At 37.3% G+C, this 17,027-nt stretch overlaps 2 protein-coding genes and 1 non-coding gene across 3 annotated transcripts; 2 read left to right on the top strand and 1 right to left on the bottom strand.

Moving 5' to 3' along the window:
* The first annotated feature begins 29 nt into the window (after positions 1 to 29).
* On the top strand, positions 30 to 4,960 carry LOC113463159 (glycolipid transfer protein 3-like). The gene is made up of 6 exons (XM_026807201.2): positions 30 to 378; positions 1,780 to 1,835; positions 2,790 to 2,920; positions 3,106 to 3,241; positions 4,438 to 4,581; positions 4,709 to 4,960. Exons 1-6 carry the CDS (start codon positions 231 to 233, stop codon positions 4,742 to 4,744), a joined length of 651 nt encoding a protein of 216 aa, XP_026663002.1. The 5' UTR covers positions 30 to 230; the 3' UTR covers positions 4,745 to 4,960.
* A 2,452-nt stretch (positions 4,961 to 7,412) lies between these two features.
* TRNAD-GUC lies at positions 7,413 to 7,484 on the top strand. The gene has a single exon. It is a non-coding gene; the product is annotated as a tRNA-Asp (tRNA).
* Positions 7,485 to 8,207: 723 nt separating this feature from the next.
* On the bottom strand, positions 8,208 to 11,346 carry LOC103713796 (dirigent protein 21-like). The gene is made up of 2 exons (XM_039117843.1): positions 11,270 to 11,346; positions 8,208 to 9,157 (listed from the first exon to the last, which is right to left on the bottom strand). The coding sequence occupies exon 2, from the start codon at positions 9,045 to 9,047 to the stop codon at positions 8,478 to 8,480; it is 570 nt and encodes a 189-aa protein (XP_038973771.1). The 5' UTR covers positions 9,048 to 9,157; positions 11,270 to 11,346; the 3' UTR covers positions 8,208 to 8,477.
* Between the last annotated feature and the right edge of the window lie 5,681 nt (positions 11,347 to 17,027).

Below are 17,027 nucleotides of genomic sequence, written 5' to 3'. Positions count from 1 at the left end.
TTTATTTTAATCCATATAGACATCGGCAAGAGAGCGGCCTTGTGATGACGGCCATGGCGATGGGAGGAATGGGTCGGTATCCATTCTCGTTGACCTCACCGTCCCTTCCTTCCCTCCCTCCAATGGGGTGGGAGTATGGGAGAGTCATATATAGCCTCTTCTCGCCCAAAACACCGCCAGATATGAAGAGAAGGCCCACTGTCCTTTAACGAAGGAAGAAAGAGTGAGGCATGAAGAAAGGAGAGGGAGAAGAGATGGAGAAGAAGTGGTCCGACATAAGGTTGGCAACTGAGGAGCTCTCTTTGGTGAAGCCTGAGGAGAAGAACATCTCCACCTTGGCCTTCTTAGGTGTCTCCAACCTACTACTTCAAGTCCTTGGTTTGCTCTCTTTTCCGAAAACCTCTCTCTCTCTCTCTCTCTCTCTCTCTCTCTCTCTCTCTCTCTCTCATGGGTCTTCCCTTTTGTAATCATTTAGAGTCCTGTAAAAGCTCAACTGCTCTAGTCTAACTATCAAGGATGAAGACCCTCTCCATATCCAGTTTCAAGTTTCTACTGATCATCATGCCATGTGGAACTCGCTATCCCTCTATACCAAGAGACACACACCCACATGTGGATATCTATCTCCTCTCTTTTTTTGATGTAGGGATATCTATCTACTTTCTCTCATAAACATTCACAAAAGGACTCCTTCAAATTGTTGGAAAAAGAAAGCATTCATAAATAAGACAATAAACATACATGTGCTGAGGACTCAGGAGAGATCTAGTGGGCATGATATTTTTTACAGCTTTACTTTATAGATTGTAAAGTAAGCTTTCGACCATGGGCTCCATGTCTATGACAAGCAATATTGGGATCACCTTGGACTACTACCTTGAACTATAACAGTGGGGCCAGGACTGTGCTTTGGTCCCTCGGCAACAAGGGCTAGTTTTGTTAGTTTGTGAAAGAACTTTTAAAGAAGGTTATAATTTGTACGATTCAATGTGCTTGGGAGTTTTTTTACAACTTTCTTGATTTTAAACAGTTTAATTGAAGTTATGGTCTAATGGACAAGGGTTATTGGATGTTTACATTAACAAAGTTCAAAGAAAGATAAAGCACAATGAGAATTTCTGCATAGTTAAATGGGGCTTCCAACAATGACTAGTTTCTCCTTGTGTTCATTTTAAATGCCTCAACTCCAGAAATCCAACTCCACAAACATGGAACTCAAAGCATTTATAACCAGAATATTCATTTCAGAAGCATCTAAAGATCGATCAGTCTAGTGATGGGGTCTTTTCATACTTGTACCATTTCCCCGAGAGTTAAATCTTATTTTAATTTCATGATCCTTTAAAATCACTTTTCAGAACTCTTTCAAATAATCTGTTCACATCTGCCACATGAATTGCCATACTCAAAACATTCTTATTTATTTGTTTATTTCATCAAACTTTTTCTGTAACAAAAGTAGATGGCGGTTTGGGACAATGTGGAAGATGTATCTGCTGCACATATTGTTCCATGTGGTCCATCAGGACCTAAGCTTGGATCAGGATCCATCTATATGGCTGAAATAAGACATGAAGGTCAGGGTCAGTTTACCAGTGTAAGTAGATTATAGTCATCAATGGCAAATAGTACACCCATTTGCACCTTCAGTGTCATTGACCTGCTCTGTTGCCTTGTTAATGAGCATGGATTTGGGCATTATCAGAAGTTGGCAAACTAAGCATAGCTCTGTCAGCATATAACTATTTCTTTCTCATATATTGGTTTTGGTTGGTGCAGATAAGATTGGACCTACAATGTCAGTCTTGAGGCAGGACATACAGCGGAATATCCAGGTAATGTATCGCTATTATTGTTTTATTATCAGATAATATTTCCTTCCTAGAAACCTCGATACATCGATATGTTTTATAGTTAAGAGAGATTAATTTCTCTTTTGATCTCTCCTTATTTCTTCTTTGTCCATACAATTTCTTTCTTTTGAAAACATTTCACCTTTTTTGTAAAGCTTGAAATGGGATCAACCTCATGGGTTTTGCATTTAGTATGTTGCAAACATTTCTGTAGTAAGATCCCTGAAATTATGTTTGAAACTTATGACAAATATTTTAGTTTTAAGAAACAATCTCTGACCAGATTTTTCTGATGTGTGCCTGGACATAATATTAGCCTTCAATGGCAACAAAAAATAATAGGTAGTTATCTTGTGTAACATGAACTCATGCCTTGGTAACTTAATCTAACTTGAGATTTTGAATGAGCCTGTATAGAGTTCTTTGATAGAAAGCTTATTAGATGTACAAGGTTAGTAGCATCATTCTGTTTCACCTGCCTCTTGTGCCATTTGTATTCAAACACACCTAGATGCTTGATAGGCTGATATATCTCTCTGCAAGCTGGCTGCTGCTAGAAATGGAACATGCATCTGTGCTGTGACAAACACAGTTCTTGTGGATCAAGTAGTTGGAAGCAGCACGATGCTGCATCGCTATTCACAAGTAGGCAATCCATTTTTAGTTGTTCCCATTCTCTGTTAATCCATTATAAAGGTGCCATCGGTTAGAAGTTGTAAACATTATATGGTTTCACATAGAAACTATGCTTGATCCCATATCCTGCACTACATCATCGTGCTTGATGTGTGTGATCTTGGATCTCTTTTATTCTCACTGCATGAGTGCCTTGTTTTTTGATACAATTGGAACTAGGCTCTTGAAGTGCATACTGTCATTTTACTGCTACATTTGTAACTGAACGAGGCTAACATACGAGTTTTTCTCTGATTGTAGAGAGTGGAAGAGCTATATTTATCAGACCCAACAGTTTATTCAAGCTTGGTAGGGATATTGAAGAAGGAGGAGGTGGAAGGGAGTACAAGAAAGGCTGAAAGCAGTTCCAAAGCTGTCGTATGGCTTACCAGGTCCATAAAACATTCGAATTCACAAAAAGAACTCAAAATTAATTTCTAATGATAATTTAGGTTTTCACAGCATGCTGGCCTTAACCGAGTTAAATGGGAGCTTGGGCACTTGGCTCCGTCAAACTATTATGATTTTATTCCTATGTCCCCTTGTTCTTATTTATAAGACTACTTGGTGGCATCAGGTCCATTGATTTCGGAGTAACTTTGTTGGGAAAATTGGAGAAGGATCCTAACTCGAGTTTTGAACAAGTAGTAGAAGAAGCATACAAGAACACATTAAAGCCATGGCATGGTTGGATATCATCTGCAGCTTACAGAGTATTCTATCTCACTCAATTGTTGCTGCTTTCTTAATATGAATGGTTGGTTAAGAACAAAAAGTAAGTATTATACAAGATATTCTCATAAAGGACAGCACTGTACAACACATAATTTGCGTCCATCACTTGTTGATTCCATGTACATTCATCTACACTACTAGATTAGCTCTAGGGATATGAGGAAAACAAATGGCATACTTCAGCATCATTGTGTCATCAAACTTTGACAAAGAGACTTCTTACCTAATTTGGTGGTGCTCCATCCAACTATGTCAAGTGTTTCAAGGTCTTCATTTCTGCAATTACTGTTTCCTAGTCTCTCTTATTTTTAATGAAAACATTTTTATCCCATGATTTGCATATTTATAAACATAAATCCAAATTGAGCTTGCACATGTAGTTGTTCAGTGTCTCTATGTTGTCAAATTTCAGTTGTCATTGGTGCATTGCATGATTATGGGTCGAGACCTCATAAATGCTTAATTTGACAATTCCAGTTGGTTAAGAACTTTAAGATTCATGTTTGAGATTGTTTGCTGCTTAACTGTTTCCAGCAGCTCTTCGAATTTGGCATCTTTTGACATTTTGTTTGTTTGCTCCTAACAGCCTAACCTCTCTCCATTCAATGTCATCAGTTGCATCAAAATACAAAAAAAAAAAAAAGAAAAAAAAATCTGTTTATAATCTATGCTGAACAATAAGAAACTATTGTTTGGTCTGAAACTGGCAGTAGCTTAGTCATGGAAACGGTTTGGCTATGTGATCAAATCATTTGATATCACTCAAAGAGAAGACTGGACTAACTAATTCGAGTTCAAAGATTTGTAGCAGAAAACTCGTCTCAGATGCTGCACCTGACCTTAAAATCTCTTAAGGAAACTTGCTAGCATGCTCACTTCCTAAGTTCTATTCATCCGAAATCACTCTTTCATCAACTCGAACTTCATGTTATTAGGGTTTAAGGTCTTATTTTCCCCTTGAATTGCATTTAGAAAATTGTTTTTAGCATTCATAACATGTCCAATGTGGACACACAGTCTGGACTCTGTTGAGGAAAACATATGATGAATGAAAGACTACGATCAAATGTTGAATTTTCAGAAGACATTGGATACTGTAATTGGTCTTCAGGATGTAGTGTCCAGTAGTTATTTCTTGATGATGATCTCCTCAACCAAAGTTGCAAATGAACAGGTAGCCTTGAAGCTCGTTCCAGAGAGGGAATTCTTCATCAGCTTGCTGATGGGCGAAGGGCAAGACTATGATGCTCTGAAAGAAGATATCATGAACTTGGTAAAAATGCTTCAGCCTCTTCTAGATGAAATATACACCCTTCTGGTGAGTATGGGATCTTTTCTGTTTCTTCTTCTTTCTTTTTTTTTTCTCTTTTTTGGTTTCTTTTCATTATGGTAACACTTTACACTTCAATTTGTGTTTCTTCTTTGTATTTCTGCAACTGTTACAGAGGACTTATCGGGTGGACAGATTGAAGTCTACATGAAAGTGTTTCCCTCAAAAAAGAAGTCTGCCTAAGGGTTGAATCATACCATCTTGTATGCATGTATGTAGTCTAACTTCATCTTGTAAACAATAGTAACCCAATTGTCCTTAGACCTTCCATAATTATGTAAATTAAATGCTTTCTATTTTTACTTGTAATATACTCTTGAACAAGTTTTGAGATGTTAAATATATAATGGAAGAGGCTGTAAATCAATTAATTGTTCCTAACAAGATATAACTTTCTTACATCTAGCAGCGCATATTGATATTATCAAATTCTATTACAAATGTATATGAAATCCTCCCAATATTTTCTCCTTTCTGGATATCAATCTCCTGTAACATTATTTTGCTTGTCATTGACTTTTCTCAAGGATCACAATTTTTTTCCTCGGGCTTTGAAAGTTATTAACTTTGATCGATCAAGCTCAATCAACGATTGGAAGTAGTATACCTTCATATCAAAACAGAAGTACCTGTGACGATTTTAATCAACGATTTTTCACTGTCCCAGTGCTAGTATAAGTAGTGCCGGAGGGATGGGAGATCAATGAAGCTAAGAAAATTCAGTGGTAGAAGGATTTTTGCTTTACACACACACACACATTTATATATACCTTGATGGTGACCTAACTTGTATCTAGACTGGGTTTTTGCTGGATTACTAGGAGCAAATCAAAACCTCAAAGGAGTAGCCTACTCCGATTTGGTGTACAAAATCCAGTTTGTTATTCATTTTAGATGAGGGTGGGAGAAACCCAAGTCATTGAGACCAACCTACAATTACTTTACCAACTGAACTTGTTGGGACAAATTTTCCCATATTGGGATTACCTTTAGTATGCCTTTCCAAATTTATATTATATAGATTACGCTCATGATCAATTTGGAAAACATATAGTTCTTCTACTAGACGAGATCGGCATTCAAAATTCTTGTGGTAAATCTCTCTCCTAAATGTCTCACGATTTGCTTCTCTTACGTAACCTTTGTATCTTGTATATCAGTTTGTCTCTTATGCGCTAGGATTGGACCTTATTGTTCAGGACTCTAATTGGATGACTATTCAAATGAGAAAGCTACTCTAAAATCCTGCATACTTGCTAATATTTCTCTATCTCTCTCTCTAAACACCATTTAATACCAAGGTATAACCTATTAGAAACCCTCAACCTCTCTTTCCCAATTCGTTTCATTAGATGTTTTCCTACTTATTCCTTAGTTGACTCCCAACTAGCCATGCTATGGACACTAAAAAAGTGTATGGCCATGCTGGTGCACACTACCAATTGCTCAGGTGTATTGGTGTGAGGCAATTACCGAGATTAGTGCGGGATGAATGGAACCTACACTAATACATTTCGATGATTCGTAGCGTACACCAATATGGCTATGCATGAAGTGCATTTAGTAATTTCTCATTGGGTACCAGCCACTAGCTGGCAGCCACATCTTTACCCACTCTTTATATCTCTCTCTTGTTATTCATGATTTAATCACAAAATGGGATTCACTAAAAAACCTACAATCTCCCTAATCCACTCCCTCTCATATAATATCCCTCTCTTTCTCACATATAAAACACATTCCCATTCGTCCACTCCCACTCACTTCACCCTATGTTGACACTTGGGAGATATCATTAAGCAATCAAATTGAATGATTTTTCATAAACAGACAACTCTATATCTTTTGAAAAAAAAATAAAAACATTTATGCTACATCATAAATCCTTCAAAAAACTATACATGCCAATAAGAACTTAGATGTATCTATTTTTTGATTTATCCAAAGTAACATTAAAACTTAAGAATAATTTATGCCTTAGCTTTCGTATCTATGTTATAAAACTATATTTTTCTCTCCTGAAAATTTCTCGACAAGGGTGTAAAAAACCTGGCCTTTTTGGGAATTAACACATGCAATATTAACGTTAGGTCTCCAAGTAACAACTTAACTCCTCGTGTGTCGCATTGAGAATTGGGTTTACACTTTTTCAATGAAGATGTGGGATTAACTTAGCATTATCTGTATAAAGGAATTCTTGACTTATGAATAGAAATTGTTAATTTGGAAACTATTTTTTAATACAATTTCATATTTTTTTGTTCAATAATTAACCATGGACTGGACTCAATTATTATTGAATTTGAGGGTGCAACTAGTTGGATCAATATGAATGGTGGATACTCTTTGAAAACAAAACAAAAAGAATAACTTGCATATGGGATCAATATGCATGATGGAATACTCTTTGAAAAAAAAAAACTTACATTTTTAAACATAACTCTTACAATATTTGTTTTGAAAAAAAGTTTGCAATTCTTAAAATGCTTGCAATCAAAATTTAATTATTCCAAAAGTCTTTTGGTTTTGCACCAAGGAACTCCAAAATGGATAGTACCAATAGAGTTGTGGAGATATGTAGGTTGGCATATGAAGAATTTTGTTTGTTACTTATGATTACTTTTGGTTTGGACATCTTAATATACACATAAAGTCCAAAACCAATTATTTCCAACAGAATCTCTCAAATAAAGTAAAAAATAAAAGTTCTCTTTGAAGTAGCATAAGATGCACCAACCTCCAAACCTCCAAAACAGTTGACTTGTAATATTTGCAAGCAATATATATTACGGTCGTTTTATGGCGCCTATTTTAACGAGGTCGTTGTAGTATAGTGGTGAGTATTCCCGCCTGTCACGCGGGTGACCCGGGTTCGATCCCCGGCAACGGCGATATTTTTGACAATTTCGGTTTTTACTCGATAAAGTCGCTTAAGCTGTTTTGCAACTTCCACTTATACTTGAAAAAGGCCAATACAAAAAATAGAATGGAATTGCATCAAACCAGCTCAATTTTTTTTAGGTATCAGAGTTGGGCTTCTAAGTATTTGTCAGATATAGGATGGACCGATGAGTTGACTAATAGTTTTGGTAATGTATTTAGTATCTGTCATTCATGTAGTTTATGAACATGGTCAAGGTGTTGACAAGCTTGCATGTTAACTTGGTTTATGAACAATGAGCTAGCAAGGTGTTGACAAGCTTGCATGTTAACTTGGTTTATGAACAATGAGCAAGGTGTTGACAAGCTTGTTAACTTGGCGAGGATGGCTTAGCACTGATGTGGTGCAATAATTTCTCTAGGGTGGCATACCACTGATGTGGTCATCTCTATTTCACTTTAAGCATCGAGCCCGTAATGTTATTCCAAAGTGTTTGCACAGCTAAAATGTTCTTCTTATCATTGTCTTGCCGACCAAAAAAAGCCATGGCATGAAAAAGATCCACGAATTTTGGCATATTTTAGTTGTACCGACAATAATATATCTATAACCGACAATTTTTCTTGGAGGGAAAATCTATAATCGATCCACACATTGCGTCCTATAATCAAGCGCAACATTATGTCATACCATTTAATTGACAACTCTGTATCAACTTAATGCGCACACAAGGGACATCTAAAAAGATTTGCATAGATATTTATTTTTGAATCTCTCCATCAATTCTGGCCAAATTTTATCATGTTTGATTCATCACTTTCTCTTGAGACATTAAATAAGGAAGGAGGAGGTGGAGATGCCAATCGATAAGAATCTCTATGAGCACTCCCTTGCATTAATATCAATCGATAAGAAGCCATTTACCCAAGCTTTATTCACTCCCTTGCATAAACTCTTCAGCGAATGCGAGCCGGCAAGTGGATAGCAAATCAACAGTGCAAGCTCAGTAATGCAGCACGTAAAGATTGTACTCCACGACTGAATCCCCACTTGTTGTGTTAAAAGAGAAAGTCTTGGCGATAGCATATCCCCGGGCCATCCGGAATCTCCCACTGCCTCCAACCACAGGCATTTCCCTCGTCGTCTGCAAGGGAGGATTCCTCCCCAGTATCGTTAGCGTGCTCCCCTTGTACTTCCCTGCTGCGAACACGAGATTCATGGCCAGTGCAAGTGCAGGATGCCGAGCCTGCTGCGATGCAAAAGCGCAGAATCCCTGAGCCCGTCCGAGCAGCTTCGACGTCGGGCTCGGTCCTGCCGTCAGCGGGTCGTCGAGCACAATAAGGTCCCCGAAGCTGGGCGGGAGTGATGCATTTGCCGTCACAGCCCTCACGGTTGTGAAGTTGCCCCCGGCGACGATGTCGTGGAGGTACAGGTGCAGATGGGTCTTCTTCTCGCTGGGGTGCTTGAACTCCTCGAAGAGATCGGCGGTCGACACCGAGACCGCCATTGAACAAAAGAGGATGAAAGAGATGGTGGAGAAGGGGAGAGAAAGGCCCCTAGGAAACCAAGCCATAGCTGGGAGGTCTCAAAGGGCGCAAGCTGTTGTTAGAAGCGTGGAAGGGGAGAACCGATATTGTTAGAAGCGCATCCCAAATTCAAAGCGTAATAGACACAGCATCTCCTCTGCGGACCATGCAAAGCTACAGATTAAGCCATAATAATCTTAAAACAATAATAATAAAAATTCTTCGATCCTCGAAAATTGATTTAATCAAGATCTAAGCAAAATTATTCTAATAATCAATTGTTCCAAAGTAACAAAAGTCAAAATATGCTAATTAAGTCAAATCAAATAAATTGTTCTAACTAAACTAGAACTGCAATAATTGCAAATATCTTAAGAAGATCTAGCCCACTTCTCCCAAAAAAAAAAAAGAATAATGAGCAATACGAGTCCAGTAAGCAATATAACACTAAAAAGTAGAGTCTAAACATGCTAAATAAATAAGTAATTAAAGAGCGTGATACTGACCGAAAAAAAATCAATGTTTGAATAATACATATATCTCTCTTAAAATTTAATATTATTTTCATAAACTAATATTAGAAATCCAACATCAATCAGATAACCTAGTGGCATAGGCCAGATATAGAATGCACAAAATGCCAAATACCACTATTCTATACAGTGTCTAAATACTACTATTCTACTTACCGGTGATTTGGTGTCGAAATCAGTTTATTAGATTACAAGTCAACAGGGCCAACGAATAATCTTCATTAAGGGGGCCAAATCATAGCCATGCTAAACATACATATATATAAAATAAATTTCATAATTTGCCCGGTCATGTTTTCAAATTTCATAATATAACACATAACATAATTTAAAATAATTACGATCATAACAATAACATGTTTGACCCATTTAACCAAGTATAAAACAAATATTATAATCAAATTTAATAAACTAATTATTATTTTACTAAGAATTTGAAAAATACACTTTGAAGCATTAGATTACTTACTTCTTCTCGCTTCAAAAATCCCACTTTAATTAGATGGGTCGGGTTTACCTGTTTTAATATCATTAGAGTATTATTTATTTTATCATTATCTTAGAAGCCAAATAAAGTTAAAAATTAAGATACTATTAGAGATACTTACCTGTTTTAATATCATTAGAGTATTATTAATTTTATCATTAACTTAAAAGCCAAATAAAATTAAAAATTAAGATACTATTGGGGATACGACCTAATGCCCAAATCAGGATGGATGAATGGCAATGTCAATTAGACAGTAGTACCCGATTGCATGAGTTGGTCTGAACAAAGTGAACTGAATTGGTCAAAATCAGACATGATTTAAGTGATTCAATAAAGATCAAGGATAACCATATTCTAGGGATACTTGACAGGGCTAGGGTATCGGGCTGATAATACCGCTCGAGTACCGAGATGATTCAAGGCCTCCTAATAGGAGCCAACTTGGACCCGAACAATGGAAAGACAAGGCTTCATGCTTGATAAGGATGAAGAAGGATAGGACTAATCGAGCAGTAAAGCCCAGCAATCCGATCGGTCCGGTCAAGTTCATTCTATCCAATCAAAGATCAAATTAAGATACATGTTACTTATAGCGATCGAAGATGGCCAAATCTAGTGGAATCCAATAACGACCAGGATGCCAATAAAAGTTGGGTAAAAGTCAACATATTGAAAGATCACAACTAAACCAGTCCAGAACCTCCTATTTGGGCCAATTTGGAGTCTACAAAGTAAAGACCCAGGACCCTCTACTGAGCCCCAAATCATGTAGATAGATAAATAGAGAGAGAATGGACAGAAAAGAGAAAGAAATAAGAGAGAGAAAGAAAAGTTCTTTCTAACTAAGAAAGAGGAAGGAAGAGTATGGCTGTGGGTGGTGCCCGAGGTCAAGGACCCAAAGCCGACCAAAAAGAGGCTGACAACGGTGGCGACTGGCAACCGGCGGTGCCAAAAATAGTCAAAAATAAGGGTTCAAATCTCTAAAGTCATGAAACAGGACAAATCCGGCAGCTGGATCTCCGGCCATAACCATAGGCCACTGCGAAGGAACGGAGGGAGATCTCAGTTACAAGAATTAGTGACAGAATCTGCCGGAATTGAAAGAAAAAGGGGCTAGTTTCCAAAAACAGGGAAACAAAGCATATCCTTTTTCTGTCAAAAATTCAGCAATCTCTTATCGGAATTAGGCTTCTAAGGGTTACTGAAGGGGGAAAAGAAGGTAGATCTAATGATTTCGAGTCCTTACCTAGCATTCGATGATGATTTTCTGCGGTTATGGTGCTAGTAGCAGTCGATGCATGGGGAAGAAGAAAAAAAAAAATCTGATGACAACTTCGATAAATGTGGATGGGATATTACAGATGTCCTCCAAGTTTATAGAACATGGGAGATGGCCTTTGGAGAGAGAGAGAGAGAGAGAGGGAGGGAGAGAGAGGATCCACCGTTGACTTGAATTTGCATGGGCCCCACATTCCAGATTAATAGCTAGCGGGGAGTATAATATGTGGCGCGTCTGGATAAGGGGGAGTTGACTTTTACTTTATTTCGGTTGGAATATATTATATTATTTGCTTTATTTTATGGCAATTGAGGAGCAACCAAAAAGAATACGTAAGGTGGTTCATATATATATATATATATATATATATATATATATATATATATATATATATATATATATATGTTTCTTATTTTTATGAGAAATAAAAATATGCTTTTCTGAATAAGGTGCAATTTTTAAAAAAAGCCCATGCCTCTACCTCCCTCGGAACCCATGTTGCTTTTTTTTTTGGGGGCTTTGGTTTTTGGGTAGATATAAAACTTTAAGCCACGTTTGGTTGATGCGTCAACCATACATCGAGCGTGGATCATGTCCAAATTTGAGTATTAAACGGATCCACAATTAAAATAAAATAACAATAAGAGAAAGATATTGGTGTAGGAAACTAAAGAATTATTGATATATTTTATTATAAAAATTTTAAATATATATAGTCTAGGTTGCGCTTGAGTGCATTTAATCTTAAATGCTCCCTACAAGAAATCAATAATAGACTTTTGAAAATAAAAATTAGTACCATGAACATGATTTATGGTATCATTGAAAATTAGTACTATGCACTTAGCATCCTAGTTTCTCTCTCTAACCAAGAAAGAGAAAAAAAGAGGGTGGTTGTGGGAGGTGCCTGGGGTCAGAGACCCAAAGCCGACCAATAGGTGGCCGACAGCGCCAAAAATATTCAAAAACAAGGGTTCCAATCTCTCAAGTCATGAAACAAGATAAATCCAACGGCCAGATCTCTGGCCATGATGCGGAGGAATGGAGGGAGGCCTCAGTGACAAAAACTGGTGACGAAACCTGTTGGAATCGGAAGAAAAAAAGGTTGGATTTTAAAAATAGGGAAAACATAGCATCCCCCCCTTTTGCCAAAAGTTCGGCGATCACTGGCCGAATTGGACTTCCAAAGATCACTGAAGGAGGAGAAAAAGATAGATCTAATAATTTCGAGTCGTTACCTGGCTTATGATGATGATTTACATCGGTTATGGTGCCGGTAGCAGCCGACGAATGGGGAAAAAGAACAAAAAAAATCCGGCAGCAACTCCGATAAGGGGCTGGGGTGTTGCAGATATCCACCAAGTTTATAGAACATGGGAGATGGCCTTTGGAGAGAGGATCCACCGCTGACTTGGATTTGTATGGCCCCACAATCCAGATTAATGGCTAACGTGGAATATAATATATGGTGCGTCTGGATGCGGAGGAGTTGACTTGTACTTTTTTTTTGGTTGGGATATATTATATTATTTGCTTTATTTTATGGCAAATTGAAGAGCAACTAAAAGGTATACGCAAGGTGGTTCATATATATATATATATATATATATATATATATATATATATATATATATATATATATATATATATATATATATATATATTATTTTTATGAGAAATAAAAATATGCTTTTCTGAATAAGGTGTAATTATATGGTGCCATCGGGTCTGGACATCATCCAATATGTTCCAGCCATGCATCGCTTGGTTTTTGGGCTTTGGTTTTTGGGTTGATGGGTCACCCTACATCGAGCATGGATCGGGTCCAAATTTGAGGATTAAATGGATCCACAATTTTTAAAAAAACAATAAGAGAAAGATATTGGTGTAGGAAGCTAAAGATTTATTGGTACATTTGATTATAAAAATTTTAAACATATATAGGCTGGGATGCGCTTCAGTGTATTTAATCTTAAATGCTCTCTACTATAAATCAATGATAGACTTTTCAAAATGAAAATTAGTACCACGAACATGATTTATGGTACCATGCACTTGAGTGCATCCTAGCTCCCCCTTCTCTCTCTCTCTCTCTCTCTCTCTCTCTCTCTCTCTCTATATATATATATATATATATATATATATATATATATGTGTGTGTGTGTGTGTGTGTGTGTGTGTGGAAATTCCAAAACCAGGCCTCACTCGTTTATTAAAGATAGCTAAGTTGACCAGAATAACTTGTATAATTGGAGGTTAAACAAGTTTTAAATATATCAAATGGGTTTTAAATGATCTGAATGGGTTAAACAAGTGTCTCATACAGCTTGAATCATCACCATGTCAACTTGACGTAACTATTGAATGAGTCAAAATAAGTAAAATGGATTAGAATTCTGATCTGAAACTGTTCTATTTAATGAACTAGTCAAATTAGGTGGACCTATGACTTGAATCTATTTACGCTAAAACTAAACCCTCTTAGAGATCAGGCCATAAATTGTGACCTAGGGGACTGGATTTTTTTTTTTTTTTTTTGGTGCATGCTGACTCAAACCATTTCTTGAATTCATTCTTATTTCTAGGTTATCACAAATAAACTATACATGAACGTCCCGAGCAGCACTACTGCCATCAGTAGTATAAGCCAGCAAGCACCTTGGGAACTTTTGCCTCGCAATCACAGTCAAATAATAAAATGACTCGGTGAAGGGGGATTTTCGAGTTGTATCACCTTATATCATATTCCTCTATAGGTGATGCAGCAGTTGAGTTGACTAGTAATCACTCAAGGAGGGTAAGGCTCCGTTTACTTCTGAATTTTTAAGAAACTAATGCCTTTCCACTCTTCCCGTTGGGAGACCCGGCCAGTCATTTTGGGTCTGAGAAGGAACATTTTCCAGATGATAAAATGGTCAACACCTACTTGGCATTCACACATCATTCAGAAAAAACAAGAACTCTGTCCAAAGTAAGATGGATTGTGATATAATGGATCATGCTATCGTCTGTAGGTGTTGTTAGAAATTAACTTATATGTAAGTTGCCAAATCTGCCACCGTAAAATTTTTACACACACACACACACACACACACACATATATATATATATATGTGCTCATAAATATACAAAACTGCATGGATGCCGTAATGTTACTGTTTACATGCATATATACTCTCGTGAAACATTATTATTCATGTTTATCCTTCATATTTTTTTTTGTATATGTACATATACTGTCTAATTTCATTGGAAAAAAAACGGCTTAAAATTAAATAACTAAAATATTTTAAATAGGTGGACATGCAAATATATATATATATATATATATATATATATATATATATATATATATATATATATATATATATATATATACATGCAGATAATAATTTTATGAGCATATTCATGTAATTTTATTATTTATAAATTTCTAAAGAGCGCTTATTATGGACTATATCAATACTTTTTTTATCTTATGATTAATTTAATTACTAAAAAAGCTTCTTTTAATACAGCAAAACAATGGGAACGCCTCCTCGCATTTCATTTGGACAATGGTAAATGATGCTTGGCATCAACACACAGCAGGGTAGCTTACTCCTGTTACACTGAAAACAGATCCAAAATAAAACTTATATCCCTAGCTATTACTTGCCAGCCACAGGCAGGAGCCAAATTTTAAAGGTGAAAAGGAAATAAGGGGGCAAACAGCAGGCATCTGCAAATGTTTCATTCAGTAATGAAACACATACATGTCGACCTCCTCAACTGCTGATATGCCGGTGGCCTTGACGATCTTGCCGAGCATAAAGCCTCGTGCCATCCGGAACTGCCCGCTGCCGCCGATGATGGTCCGATCCGCCGAGCCCCTCACTGCAGCCCTGCCGAGCACTGTGAGCGAGCTCCCACTGTACTTCCCCTCTGTAAACACGAAATCGGTGGCCGTCAGCGCCGACCGAGCTGCCAGGGATGCAATGACATCTAAGCTCTCAGCCTGGCCGACAAGCTTCGATCCTGGGTCCGGCCCCTCTGTAAGAGGGTTGTCGGATACGATGACGTCCCCGAATGTGGATGAGTCATTGTTGAGGCTGGCCACGATGAAGGAGGTCGCTGCGGGACCGGTTAGTGTGACGTGCACGTAGAAGTGCAGATGAGTCTGCTTCTCTTCACCTGCATGGAGTTTGGAACCGGTTGCGAGTGTATTAATGGAGGTTAAGAGGAAGAAGAGGAAGAGGTATGGAGAGTTGGATAATGGAGATGAAGCCATGGGATTCGGGGGAGTGAAAGAGGCGGCAGTCGAAGGGTAGGAGGGTTTTGGTTGGGGTGAGGAGCCTGGCCATATGGTGTATGATATTATATAGGAGGTTGGTTGCTCGCTACTTGATCTTGCTAAGGAGGAAAGGTCTTGAAACTAGAGCTAAATTCTGGACGGCTTGGTACGTGTTGGGATTTTGTGAGGATGATTCCGAGGAAGAATGTGGATGGCTGGTGATCATTTGGACCGGACATCTTCACTCGAAACGCAAACGGATCCAAACTGAAAAATGACAAGGAAATAAGGTGGTCGGATTTCGCAGGGAGATAAATTCTAGATTTCCGGGGACTTAAAAAATAATTTGTTTAAGCAGCAATGAGGTTAAATTTCATAAAACTACTCGAAAACTGTCAGCATAATTTTAAGGAACATGTAATATCTTGTATCTATCCATATTATTTTTTTTATTAGTGTAATCCTGTACCAATTAGTATTATTTTTTTTATTAGCATGATCTTATTAGCAATATTATCAGCCTATATTATTATTTTTGTATGGAATCTATATACAAATATTTATAACTCCTGAATTATACCAAATATGGTCATAAAATAGAGAAATAATTTTTTTTATTTTTTTTTCTACTGTAACTATTTTAACAAAAACTGGTGCAGATAATTTCTGCTCGAAGGAAGGAAAAAATGGAGGCAATTTTTATAAGAAATTTTGGAGCTCAAATTTCACAAGAAGGTGGCGATGTGGAGTCCCGGTAGCGATGTGCCGGCCAGTGCGCCTGCTGTTGCTGGAGTTTGTGGTCGTTGAGGCTTCCGCCTGGTCCGGAGTGATGCTGGTTGTTTTTTGTGGGTATTCTGAGAGTCTGTTGGTTGTTTTTCGATTCTATTTGGATATAGTTTTCTCCATTTGTGTCCGGGACAAGGAAGTGGATCAAAACTTGATAATGTCGGGAGCTCCATCTCTGTTTTCTTCTGATTTTATCTCTAGGGCTGGCTGTTAAAGCCTGGCCTCCTTTTGTCCTTTCCCAGTTTGAGATGGACTCCACCATTTTGCATGCTCACAGAAATAATAATAATAATAATAGTAATGATGATGATGACGATAAAGTAAGCAGATAATTATGTAGAAATACAGACATTTGCCAACAAATGAATACGTATCAAGGGATCCATCGCTTGACTGTGGAACATTCTTTCCAAAGACGATTTATGAGACAATTCAGCAGGTTAAGGTTCTGAGGCTCAATTTTTAAAAATTTGATTGTGCTAAAAGAACTGTCTTAATCCTTGTGGTTAGATGGGATGAAGAGCAGTGAACGAAGGGGATGGTGGCTTTCAATCGAAGTGATAGAGGGCATATATTCAATAAAATAAATGACGGAGAATTAATATGTATATCTCAAAAAAAATATAATAATAATAAGAGTAATAAAACCTATTTAATAAATAAGTT

The sequence above is a fragment of the Phoenix dactylifera genome, chromosome 1 (assembly GCF_009389715.1).
Source record: "Phoenix dactylifera cultivar Barhee BC4 chromosome 1, palm_55x_up_171113_PBpolish2nd_filt_p, whole genome shotgun sequence".
NCBI lineage: Eukaryota > Viridiplantae > Streptophyta > Magnoliopsida > Arecales > Arecaceae > Phoenix > Phoenix dactylifera.
This window is presented reverse-complemented; position numbering and strand designations above follow the sequence as displayed.